The following is a 13,127-nucleotide window of genomic DNA, read 5'->3' on the forward strand; positions in this document are numbered from 1 at the left end:
AATTAATTTTTTTATGTCTTTTTTTTTAATGTTTATTTTTGTTTTGGGTTTTTTTTTCATTTTTTAATTAATTATTTTAAATCCAAGTTAGTTAACATATAGTGTAATAATGGCTTCAGTAGATTTTAGTGACCCATCATTTCCATACTACAGCCAGTGCTCATCCCAATGAGTACCCTCCTTAATGGCCAACACCCATTTAGGCCATCCCCCACCCCCCCTCCCCCCAGCAACCCTCAGTTTATTTTCTGTATTTAAGAGTCTCTTACGGTTTAGTTCCCTCTCTGTTATCTTATTTTTGCTTCTCTTCCCCTATGTTCATCTGTTTTGTTTCTTAAATATTTTATTTCTTTTCTCACATTTGTTATAGGCTTTTAGTTAAAATCACCGTGGAATTATTTTCAAAATTAGCTAATTATTTACAGCTCTACAAATGATTTCTCCAATTGATGTTTGTAAACTTATTTTATAAATCATCCCAAGGGTAGTGTTTAGGTTTTCATAAGGACAGTCTGAATTATTTTATCATTTTTATGAGATAGTAAACAAAAATGTAAAGAACAAAATTATACAAACAAGTATTTCTGTTCTAATTCTCATTAAATATAATCTTTCATTTTCAGTCTGAAGACTTGATTATGTGTCGGCTGATGGTCCCAAACTTTTCAAACCAGACTGCTTATCTGTATACTGAGAGTGCCATCTATGTGTGCTCCACTGGAACTGGGAAGTTTTCTCTTCCTCGGGAGAAAATTGTCTTTAATACACAAGGTATAGTATCAGCTTTAGAAAGGATGATTAAGAACTCATTAGTCATTCCTAGCAGTTTTTATTGTCTTTCCATAAGTGTTATTTTAAGCATGATACCTCCAAGTGTTATTGAGACATTCATTCTGTACGATACCAGTGGTAGCTGAAGTCCTAACCCTACTGAAAAACCAAAAGGATAGTAAATTCCCAAAGTGTTTTGGGCAAAAAATAGTAACATTTTCTCCAGAAGAAGCCAGGAAGGAAAGAACCAATGGTAAGAGAAGTAATTGCTTATTCCTAGCTATAATAACTTATCCTGAGTTGCTGTTCTTTAAGGAAGTTTGTCCAGATCTCTGGATAAGAAGAATCCCAGGTGCTGGACTCATGCAGGGGGACTGGAATGGGGGCGAGGGGAGCCACCCAAGAGTGGAGGAAAAAAAAAAAAAAACAGCCAAGCAGGTAGTCTCATTAGGAATTTTAATCTAAAGAGATTGGGCATAGTGCAAAATCCAAGTTGGGGAGTAAGATATAGATTTTCTAGTTTAAACACAAGAGCCTTGACTTTGGGTAGGGAGATTGTTATTAAGGCATTGAGCAAGCGTAGACTTTTTTTCCTTCCCCTTTGGCTTACTTAGTAAGTAAAAACACAGGGCACCTAGGTGGCTGAGCCAGTTGAGCATCTGACTCTTGATATTGGCTCAGGTCATGATCTCTCAGTCGTGGCATTGAGCCCTAGATCAGGCTCCACACTTGGTGTGGAGCCCGCCTGGGATTCTCTCTCTCCCTCTGCCCTTTCCCCCTGCTCACTCACTCGCTCTCTCTCTCAAATAAAGTTTTTAAAAAGCTGAGTTCTAAGTAGGAATATTGTAAAGGAAAAAATTGTTTTTATTATAGCAAAATGATTTTTTGCTTAAGGTGGTAGGTTATATTTATATTTTATTTTTTTAGAGCGAGAGTGTGTGTGCAGGGGAGGGGCAGAGAGAGAGTGAATCTCAAGCAGGCTCTGCGCTGTCAGGGCTCGATCTCACACCCCTGGGATCATGACCTGAGCTGAAAACAAGAGTCAGATACTCGACTGAGCCATCCAGGTGCCCCTAGAGTGGTAGATTTTAGAAAACATTTTTTTTGTGTTTTATTACGTATTTTTGTATATTTTTCTTTCTTTTAGGAGATAGTATTTTAGGAGCTGGTTCCTGTGGTGGTCTTCCTATTCTTTTTTCCAGAAACAGTGGGTTGGTGTCTATTACATCAAGGGAAAATGCATCCATATTAGCAGAAGACCTTGAAGAATCCCTAGCATCTTCAGTTGCTGGACCCAGCAATGAGGTAATGCAGTTCCATAAGACTTTTTAGTTTTTATTAGAGTATTCCTTTTAAAAAATTGTTTTAATGTTTATTTTTGAGAGACAGACAGAGTGTGAGCAGGGAAGGGGCAGAGAGAGAGGGAGAGACAGAATCCGAAGCGGGCTCCAGGCTCCGAGCTGTCAGCACAGAGCCAGACGCGGGGCTCAAACTCATGAACCTGAGCCGAAGTCATGAACTCATGACCTGAGCCGAAGTCAGACGCTTAACCGACTGAGCCACCCAGGTGCCCCTAGATATTTCCCACAAATGTTTTAGTTGAACAGTTTAAAAGAGTTGTGATGAAACATAATTCTTTTCTCTCCCTCATCTCCTCTGTCCTCCTTTCCAGAAGCAACTCCTTTTAGGTCTTTGAGCCGTGTCTTCTGGTGTTTTTTTCCATATTTCTAAGTAACATCGTATGTTGCTATCTCTTAATTTACCAGTTTTAGACACCTCTTGATTTCCTATTATAGAAGGTAAGGATTTAGGGTAACTTACACTCCTTCCTCTGCCTATATTGTCCCAGTATAAATTTTTTCCTTTAATGGCAGTGTGAATATTTATGGCTCACTGAGTCAAGTAATGTACTGATTACGTTTCCTTCGTTATTCAATTTTATGTGATTCTTGGAGTTTTTAATGGACTAATTTCGTATTTGCTTTCATTCTTTAGTATCTGGCCCATCTTCTAACAGCCTCCAGCAGCAGTTTAAGTGCCTTTCCATATGGTTTTCCCCATAGTCAAATCTCTAGAAATTCTACGTCTATGATCATCTTGGAATTTTTCTTTTCATTGTCCACAAATCCCCACCAGGATCTGTCCCTGCACCACCCACACCGATTTGCTTTGTGTCCTCTCTGCTCTTTCATCTGCCTTTCCTTCTTCTGGTTTTTCCATCGCCATGCGTTGTAGTCGGAATCACAGATGTTTGGGTGGTTGTGCTTCCTGCTATTGTGGGATTATTTTGAAAGGGAGAGTGGGATACAAACCATCAGTTTTTTTTCTGTCTTGAAACACAGAATACCCTGATCTGTAGATTTGTATCATTCTTGTACAGAAGACTAAGTTAATATCATGTGGGGCAATTTCCATTTGAATAGAATGTGAAATATATAGACTATTTCTGTAATTCGAAATTGGAATGACTTGGTAGTTTCAACGGAAAGTAACATTTTTTTTGCTTTTATTCTTTTGTAGCCTTGTGGTTTTGTAATACTGCCTTGTGTTCTGAAGCTATCTTAGAGCATTCTACTTCTTTAAAATTTTTCTAAATCCCTGTTTAAGCCTGAAATCAACCGTTATTGTTAGTAATATACATTGTGGTGAACTGTGTAAGAGCAAACCTATGAGAGGTTGTGTGGCTTATGATGAAACCCCCAGATAGTTTTACTCACAATATAATCCCTGAGTTATATATATCTTTTTTTAAAAAAAATTGTATGAGTCGATTCATATTCTTTATTTTTATTTTTATTCCAGGATAGTTAACATAAAGTGTTACATTAGTTCCAGGTATACAATGTAGTGATTCAGTAATTCTATACATTACTCAGTGCTCCTTATGATAAATGTGCTCTTAATCCCCTTCACCTGTTTTACCCGTCCCCCCACTCACCTCTCCTCTGGTTACCCCCAGTTTGTTCTCTGTAGTTGTCGAGTCTATTTTTCACTTTGTCTCTTTTTTTTCTTTGTTCGTTTGTTTTGTTTCCTCCACGTGAGTGAAATCATACGGTATTTGTTTTTCTCTGACTGACTTCATTTAGCATTATACTTCCTAGATCCATCCATGTTGTTGTAAATTGCAAATATTCATTCATTTTTATGGCTGAGTAATATCCCATTGTGTGTGTGTGTGTGTGTGTATACATCTTCTTTATCCATTCATCTGTTGATGGACACTTGGGCTGCTCCCATAATTTGGCTCTTTTAAGTAATGCTGAACTAAACATAGGAGTTCATATACGTTTTTGAATTAGTGTTTTGTATTCTTTTGGTAAATATCCAGTAGTGTGATTGCTGGATTGAAGGGTAGATCTCCAAGTGTGCGTGAGTGGGAGAGGGGCAGAAGGAGAGGGAGATCTTCAGCAGGCTCCACACCCAGTGCAGAGCCAGACTCAGGGCTCCATCCCACGAACCGTGAGATCATGACCTGAGCCGAAATTGAGAGTCAGACACTTAACTGAGCCACCCAGGCACTCCAGGGTAGTTGTACTTTTAACTTTTTGAGGAATCTCCATACTATTTTCCACAGTGGCTGCACCAGTTTGCATCCCTACCAACAGGGCACGGGGGTCCCTTTTTTGCCCACATTCTTGCCAACACTTGTTTCTTGTTTTTGATTTTAGCCATTCTGACAGGGGTGACGTTATATCTCAGTGTGGTTTTGATTAGTATTTCTCTGATGATGAGTGATGTTGAGCATCTTTTCATGCGTCTGTTGGCCATCTGTGTGTCTTTGAAGAAATGTCTGTTCATGTCTTCTGCTCATTTTTTAATTGAGTTGTTTGGTTTTTGGGTGTTATATCAGTTCTTTATGTACTGTGACTAGTAACCCTTTGTCAGATACGTCATTTGCAAATGTCTTCCATTTAGTAGCTTGTCTTTTAGTTTTATTGTTTCATTTGTTGTGCAGAAGCTTTTTGAGTTAGTCCCAATAGTTTATTTTTGCTTTTGTTACCTTGGCCTCAGCGTACATATCTAGAGAAATGTGGATGTCAGAGAAATTACTGCCTGTGCTCTCTTCTAGGATTTTTATTGTTTCAGGTCTCACGTTTAGGTCCTTAATCAAACTTTGAGTTTTTGTGTTTAGTGTAAGAAAGTAGTCCAGTTTCATTCTTTTGCATGTAGCTGTCCAGTTTTCCCATCACCATTTGTTAAAGAGACTTTTTCCCATGCATATTCTTGCCTCCTTTGTCAAAGATAAATTGATCATATAATTGTGCGTTTACTTCTGGGCTGTCTATTCTGTTCCATTGATCTGTGTGCCTGTTTTTGTGCCAGTACCATACTGTTTTGATTACTACAGCTTTGCAATTTTTTTTTAAATGCTTATTTTTGAGAGAGAGAGAGAGAGAGAGACAGAGTGTGAGCAGGGGAGGGGCAGAGAGAGAGGGGTGGGGGGGACACAGAATCTGAAGCAGGCTCCAGGCTCCAGGCTTCGAGCTGTCAGCACAGAGCCCGATGCAGGGCTTGAAGCCACGAACTGTGAGATCATGGCCTGAGCTAAAGTCGGACATTCAACCGACTGAGCCACCCAGGCGCCCCTGATTACTACAGCTTTGTAGCATAACTTGATAACTAGGATTGTGATAGTTCGAATTTTTTCTTTTCCAAGACTGCTTTGGTTATATATACCATTTGGTCCATTTTAGCTTGTTTCAATGTCTTAGGTATATAAACCACTGGTATAAAGTATGGTAAACAGTTTGTGCATCTGTGTTGTTGCTGTCATAGGTGGGTCCAGTTTCTATTCTAAATTCCAGTAATTTAGAATATTCTGATACCTTCACCTCTAAATTACAGTTTTTTATTTGACAGAGTATGGTTTTTGAGGCTTCTACAAAGAATGAAACCATAGCCCAGGAAGATAAAACTAAAGTGTTAAAAGCTGCTTTTCTGCAATACTGCAGGTATGAACAGTTCTTTAAATTATGGCTTAGTTGATGTCTGAGCACACATTTTACTGACGTGCGTTCCTTATTTGTTGACTGGTGAGCAAGTTGGAAGAATGCTGCCACCAAGGAGCAGATGTTTTTCTGAGCTTCGGTGCTTTACCAAACTTACGCTGCACTTGGTAGGCACAAGAGGCTTCCAGCTGGTCTAGGAAAAAACGTGGTGTGACAAAGCCTCTCCGCTTAATGGATAACAACGTGCTGTTAAAAATGGTGATCGTGGGGGGCGCCTGGGTGGCTCAGTCGGCTGAGTGACTTCAGCTCAGGTCATGATCTCGCGGTTTGTGAGTTGGAGCCCCACGTCGGGCTCTGTTCTGACAGCTCAGAGCCTGGAGCGTGCTTCGGGTTCTGTGTCTCCCTCTCTCTCTGCCCCTCCCCTGCTCATGCTCTGTCTCTCTCACTCTCAAAACTAAGTAAATATTTAGAAAAAAATTTTTTTAAAAAATGATGATCATGGAAGACCTCTTGCAAACATGTTTTATGTATACTGTGAAGGCAAATAAGTTGCATACAGAGGTCTAGCGATGTTATAAAGAAGTGAGACTTGGCCTATTCATTGGGTTTTGTTCTGTACAAAATCACCCGAGAACTTAGCAGCTTATTTAACATAGCTCATGATTCTGCAGTCTGGCTGTTCAGGGGTTGGGCTCATGTGGACTCGCTGTGATCAGCTGCCAGCCACCCAGGCTAGACTTGCCCACATTTAGGGTCTCTGGCTGGTCATGTCTCTGCTCGTGTGCCCTCTCATCATCTGGCAGGCTCTCCCCCCTGGGTGTTCTCCTCCTCCCCGTGGCCTCAATTCTTTCCTAAGATGCAGACATTCCTGCTCATGGGGGTGAGGTGTGCTCTCTCTGCCACCGTGTGCCCTTCCTCATAGTCCCTCGGCCTCGCTGCTCTTCTTCCTTGACTACAGGCCTCTGCTTATCCGTGTCTTCCTCCGGGAGGTTTTCCCTGCCCCTCGGACGGTTTTGGTTTCCCTTCGGTGTGTTCTGTAGCGCTCCCCTTTCCTTGTCACGGGGTGCGTGTGACTGCTTATTTAACTCTCCGGCTCCTTGTGACACCGTACCCTTTGTGAAGCCTTGGAGTGTGTTCTCAGTGTCCTGTCCTTCTGCCTCCAGTCCCTTGTGTGTTGTAAGTACTCGACATATATTTGTTGAACTAATAAATGCATAACAGGTGTCTCTCTCTTATGTTTTTAATGTTTGTTTAGAGAGAGAAAGAGATAGCAAGCGGAGAGGAGGAGAGAGAGAGGGAGACAGAGAATCTCAAGCAGGCTCTGCACTGCCAGGGCAGAGCCAGACGTGGGGCTCAAACTCACCACCCATGAGGCCATGACCTGATCCAAAATCAAGAGTCAGGCATATAACCGACAGAGCCAGCCAGGCGCCCCTCGTGTCCCTTTTAAAGAAATGTTGCTAACTTTTAATAATGTTGTTTTAACGTTTTAATAACGTTATTAACTTTGGGCTAAAATACAGGAGTTTCCCAATTAATGTTTATGTGGTGAATTTTGAAAATGTTTGCCTCCTTTAATACTTCTGTGTTCCCATTTTATTTCAGAAAAGATCTAAGTCATGCTCAAATGATGGTTGATGAGCTCTTTTCCTCCCACTCTGACTTGGATTCCGACTGTGAACTAGACCGAGCTGTTACCCAAATCAGTGTGGACCTGGTGGATGACTACCCGGCCTCAGACCCACGATGGGCTGAGTCTGTCCCTGAGGGTGACAACTTCTACTTTTCATATTATGAGTGATCTGTTTTGAGAATATTCTGGTTCCTTTTTTAAGCATCTCTTGAAGCATGTCTTTTTTAGTTTTTAAATCAGTTATTTATTATGTTTTAAAAGGTTGTAATTTACCTTATAGTAGATTTTGGAAAGGGCTCAGAACAGATTTGCCTAATAAAAACTGAAGGAATATTGGAGCAAATCTTGCTTGTTCTACCTGAAGCAGATTAGCCCTACTTAGCTTCCTCTCACATTTTATTTCTAAAAAATTGGTAGCATAGGTAAGCATTTGGCATCTGTGTGTGTGTGTGTGTGTATATATACGTATATATGTGTATATATATATACATGTATATGTATATTTTGTATACATGTATATTTTTTATATATATGTATATATTTTTTAAAGTTTATTCATTTATTTTGAAAGAGCGTGCGCAAGCAGGACAGGAGCAGAGAGAGAGAGAATTCCCAGCAGGCTTCACTCTGTCAGTGCAGAGCCTGATGCAGGGCTCAGACTCACGAACTGCCAGATCGTGACCTGACCTGAAGTTGGACACTTAACCGACTGAGCCACGCAGGTGCCCCTTTGACACCTGCTTGTTAGCCCCCAAATTAAATGATAATTCTGGCATAATCACTGTATTTGCCTAATAGAAGGTATCCATTTTCCTAAGAGCTGCATTGAGCAAATCTCAGTGTATAGGAGTGGGCGTGTCTTGACATTCGGCCCAGGGTTTTCCTCCCTGCCCTGGGGGACTGTCCCTCTTAGACTTCTACTGCAGCGTCCCAGCAAACTGTCCAAACCTCCATTTCTCTCCCTTATTTCTTACTTAGCAAGTTTGCTAAGCCTTATTAGAGGTTTAGGAAGGAAACGTCAATGCTTACCTTTTTTCTTTGACTTTATTTTGATCTGTCAAGCTTAGAATGATATAAATGATTAAGCTATTGTTAGCTTAATGTTTTTGTGTTTTGAATAAATACACTATGAAATGTATCAGACTCCCAAAATTTCCCTCTAAATTTTTTAAATTCTTGGGTAATGTTACAAATGATTGCATTGAAAGGTTGGTCGTTTCCTTTTGTATAGATTTTTTTTTTGGTTTTATTTTGTGTAGATTTTTTTGTATAGATTTTGTATAAGTTTATTTTGTATAGATTTTATTTTAATAGCAGTAGTTATTGTAAACCCAGTATATTATGTGTTTAAATTTTGTTATTGTGTTTCAACAGAAGCACCTGGGTTTAGCAATACATCGCTGATTATTCTTCACCAGCTAGAAGACAAAATGAAAGCCCATTCTTTCCTTATGGACTTTATTCACCAAGTAAGCATCTAGTCGCTGTGAACAGGGATGGCCAGGACCCTGTGTCTTTTGTCAGCTCTAAGGCAATGGGAGATCCTTGCTTACTGTGAGATGTTTCATTGGGTGGGGACATGACCAGTGTTCTCATTTTCTTTGCTGACTTAAAAGTAAGTAATTCCAGGGCTGGTGGGGGTGACGGGGGCGAGGTATTCAAGTATAAATAGTGCATTGAAAGCAGGGTGAAAAGAAGAAAAATAGTGTCTTTCAGCAGAAATGTTTCAGTTTTTCTTATCACTTTCTGTGATGTCCCGCTTTTCATTCCGATCTGTTGTGTGCTTTTATGTAAACTTAGGTTTTCACGAATTGACTTTGTGTTGTTAAAAAGAGTGAACCATTTTAAGGTGATGACATATTTTGATACATGGGCTTTTAATTTTGAAGTGCCATTAGAATCAATTCCCTGTTTAAAGTGTTTTCTTTCAGGAGTATTCCCGTTTATATTAGGTCTAAAATTAGAATATTAAAATTTGCTGCTAGACAGAATTGTTAGGCAGAATCATCCACCTCTGCTTTGTTGATCAGTAGTGGCTTCCACGCATATTACATATCCACATGAAGAAATTCAATCCCACTTTTGCTTACTTTTTCCAAAATCAGTAATGCCTTGACATTAAAGAGATTCTTATGCTGTCTCAGTAGAACTTCCTGTGGTGACGGGAATGTTCTGTATCTGTGGTCTTCTGTAGTCACTAGTCACAGGCAGCTGCCGAGCACTTGAAATATGACTGATACAACTGAGGAACTACATTTGTTTTTAATTTAATTTTAATTAACTTAAATTTAAATCACCATTTGGTGGAGAGTGGCTCTCTTATGATTCCAGAAATAGCTTGATTGTTCTTAATTCCACATTCTGCTTCATTATAATGCATGGTTTGGCTCCTGACTACTTTTATTGTCTTGGCAAGAGAACTCCATTTAAGTCGCTCTCTCTCTCTCTGTCTCTCTCTTTTTTTTTTAGGGGTTTAGGTGGACTGCAGATTAATGGGGAAAATACATTTTCTCCTGATATAATTGTTCAGTCAAGTGTACTAATTAACTATGAGTTAACTGTTAGTACCTAACAAACCACCCCCAAATCCTCAACATGTGGTGGATTAAAACAGTTCTTTAGGGTACCTGGGCGACATTTCTGTTGATTTTGGCCGGTACCGCTCCTTGAACTGCATTCAGGGTAGGCTGGGCTGGAAGGTCCCCAGGCTTCTCTCGCCTGACGGACAATTGGCCGTCAGTTGGGCCACTTGGTTCTTCTCCACTTAGTCTCCAGTCCTCCTTTCGTCTGGACTGGCTTCCTGTGGTCTCGGGGCAGCACTCACCGGGGATGAACTTAGAAGCTGTGGTCTTGCTCAGGTCTTACCTTAGATGTCACATCGTGTTACTTCCACCAAAGTGACACTGGTCAAAGCAAGTCACCAGGCCAGCCCAGATGAAAAGGATTGAGAAGTGGATTGTACCTCTTGACGGGAGGAGTGGCGGTCGCGTGGCAGGAAGGTGTCATACTGGGATGGAAGGAGTTCATGCCTTAACGTGCCACACCGAGGACACACTGACTGATCAGAGGGGGAGGGAGCCAGGGGGCAGGAGCAGTTACCGCCTCTTTTGGCACAGCCTCCCTGGGCTTCAGACTCCTGCTGGAGTCACTGCGCTCTTGGAAGCAGTGTGCATTGCAAGGTAGTGTCTAGCTGGATCTAAAAATCCCATTCCGGCTGTGTGTTTATACTTGCGTTACCTTATTAATGCTTATTATTAATTTATATTAATAATCAGGAAAAACGTGTAAGCAGATACTTGTATCTAAGGAAATAATTCTGAACAGAAGGCTCTCCTCCTCGGGCCAGATTCAACACCAACAAGGCCATATCTCATTCCAAAGGGGAGGAGAATTAGTATCCGGGCCTCAGGACAGTATCTTTGCCTCTGGGTTTCCGGTGTTGAGGGAAGCATATATCCTCACACATAGTGCAGAGAACCTTAGAAGCGGGGAGTTAATGTGCTCCTCTTTGCTGTGTGGCTTGAGTGACGTTACTGTGTCGTTACCACTTCACTGGCCGTGCTGCCGCACTGAGGCAAATAGAAGCAGACGAGCAGAACGCCCTCATGTAAAAACTACGTTTGCGGTATTTGTGTGGGAGCCAAGAAGGGAATTCAAATCAGAAAGGACAATGGAACTCTTATTTTAAAATAGCCAGGTGAGCAGGTTGAATAAATTAAGACAGATTGATTCAGTGACCTGTTCCACGGTCACTAAAAATAATGGGTAAAAAGAAAAAAAATGAATATCTAAGTGTGTTGTGAAAAATAAGATGCCATCAAAACAAGGTACAGGGGCCCCTGGGTGGCTCGGTTGGTTAAGCGTCCGACTTCAGCTCACGTCACGATCTCCCCATTCGCGGGTTCGAGCCCCGCATCGGGCTCTGTACCGACAGCTCAGAGCCGGGAGCCTGCTTCAGATTCTGTGTCTCCCTCTCTGTCTGCCCCTCCCCCACTTGTACTCTTGTGTGTGTCTCTCAAAAATAAACAAACATTTTTAAAAAACTAAAAAGCAAAACAAGGTGCTGAACAACATATAAAATGTGACTCCTTTGTGTTACAGAAACCAAAATGTCTTCCCGTGTAGAAATGCCACAAAAGCATATAAAGATATGAAGGAAACAACTGTAGGTCCAGTAGGGAATCGGCGGGGGACTTGTACCTCTCCACGCTATTAAGTTTCCTAACCATGTGCAAGTCAGGCTCTCTGCTTTCACCGTGGACAGTGTGGTGGAGAGATTTCTGGAGTGGTGACCCACACCTGCGCTGTTAGTTGAGCCTCAAGGGGAGGAGCGTGTTGGGAAGAGAACCCTTTGTTAAATATTTTGTATTGTTCTCTTCCGTGGATTAGAGCTTCACGCCCTCTTTCCTGACTTTGCTATTCATTTGGGATGGTAGAGAATGTTCCTGAGAGCCTTGAGGTCCAACCTACAGTATTATCCTTCCTTATGGCCCTGGTTTATCACACCCACTCTCTTTTGGTCGTATTCTCTGAAGGAAGGGTTCTTGTGTGCTGTCCTCTTAGTCGATGTGTCTTTATGTATGATTGCTGTACGTTCTCAGAAGTCAGGGTGTGGCTTTTCTTTAAGCAGTTTAATGAGTGAATTTGGCAGCAAAGTGGCAAGAAATGGTTCTCCAGCCAAGAGAGGTCATGTTCGTCCTCTCGTTGCCCAGGTTCTCTGCTCGCAGAGGCAGGCAGTGAGAGGTGCCGGCAGCACCCTGGACACACAGCATTTCCATGGTCATTCCCAGTGTAGAAACCATCTTCTCTCATTTAGAAAAAGGGAAAGAGCATTTTTACACAGAGAAAAAGGAAAAAGACGTGTGAATGTCATCTTTTATCTTTTGTTTTCAGTTGGCTGATGTTGGAGTGTTTGTTCTTGACGTGTGCTTGTTTTTGTGTTTTTAAAAACATTTTTTAATGTTTATTTTTGAGAGAGAGAGAGACAGAGACAGAGTGCAAGCAGTGGAGGGGTGGACAGAGAGAGGCATAGAATCTGAAACAGGCTCCAGGCTCTGAGCTGTCAGCACAGAGCCTGATGCGGGGCTCAAACTCCGGATCGGCGAGATCATGACCTGAACTGAAGTCCGATGCTTAACTGACTGAGCCACCCAGGCACCCCTTGACATGCACTTGTAAACCAAGTTTGTTTACAAAACCAAGTCTTGCCAAGACACAGGTTGGCTTTTCACTGTAATTACCTCTTGTTCTTCTTGTCTTGACTGCTGATGTTCCTAAATGATTCCATTTTGTGGGAAGCAGCCTTCCGCCCTGGGTTTCCTTTTACGCACTGCAGGGCTGTCTTTAGACTTTAAAAAAAAAAAAAAAAAAGAAGACTAACCTCATGGGGTATTTGCAGAAAACCATTTAGCAAAAGGTAGATTCCTCATTGTTTTTTTGAGCTCGTTGTAATAAATCTAATTCAGAAAAACATTTTTTTTTCTTTTTCTTAATTTTTTTTCTTTTCTTAAAACAAAAATTTTTTTTAATGTTTATTTTTGAGAGGCAGAGTGTGAGCGGGGGAGGGGCAGAGAGAGAGAAAGACACAGAATCTGAAGAGGCTCCAGGCTCTGAGCTGTCAGCACAGAGCCCGACACGGGGCTCGAACTCACAAGCCGTGAGATCATGACCTGAACCGAAGTTGGATACTTAACCGACTGAGCCACCCAGGCACCCCCCCAAAATTTTTTTTCTTAACCATGTGCATTCATCGCTTCTGTCCATAGGAATTCCCT

General features: G+C 41.4%; 1 protein-coding gene across 3 annotated transcripts in view; it reads left to right on the forward strand.

Moving 5' to 3' along the window:
- The window catches only part of NUP133 (nucleoporin 133), a 57,088-nt gene that overhangs the window by 18,373 nt on the left and 25,588 nt on the right, over window positions 1-13,127 (forward strand). For all 3 annotated transcript variants that reach the window (XM_003993934.6, XM_019813113.3, XM_019813112.3), the window contains exons 10-14: window positions 624-771; window positions 1,919-2,076; window positions 5,632-5,723; window positions 7,326-7,489; window positions 8,728-8,822. In XM_003993934.6, coding sequence (XP_003993983.2) covers window positions 624-771; window positions 1,919-2,076; window positions 5,632-5,723; window positions 7,326-7,489; window positions 8,728-8,822 — 657 coding nt within the window. The remainder of the gene's footprint in view (window positions 1-623; window positions 772-1,918; window positions 2,077-5,631; window positions 5,724-7,325; window positions 7,490-8,727; window positions 8,823-13,127) is intronic.

This window comes from Felis catus, chromosome D2 (genome assembly GCF_018350175.1).
Source record: "Felis catus isolate Fca126 chromosome D2, F.catus_Fca126_mat1.0, whole genome shotgun sequence".
Taxonomy (NCBI): domain Eukaryota; kingdom Metazoa; phylum Chordata; class Mammalia; order Carnivora; family Felidae; genus Felis; species Felis catus.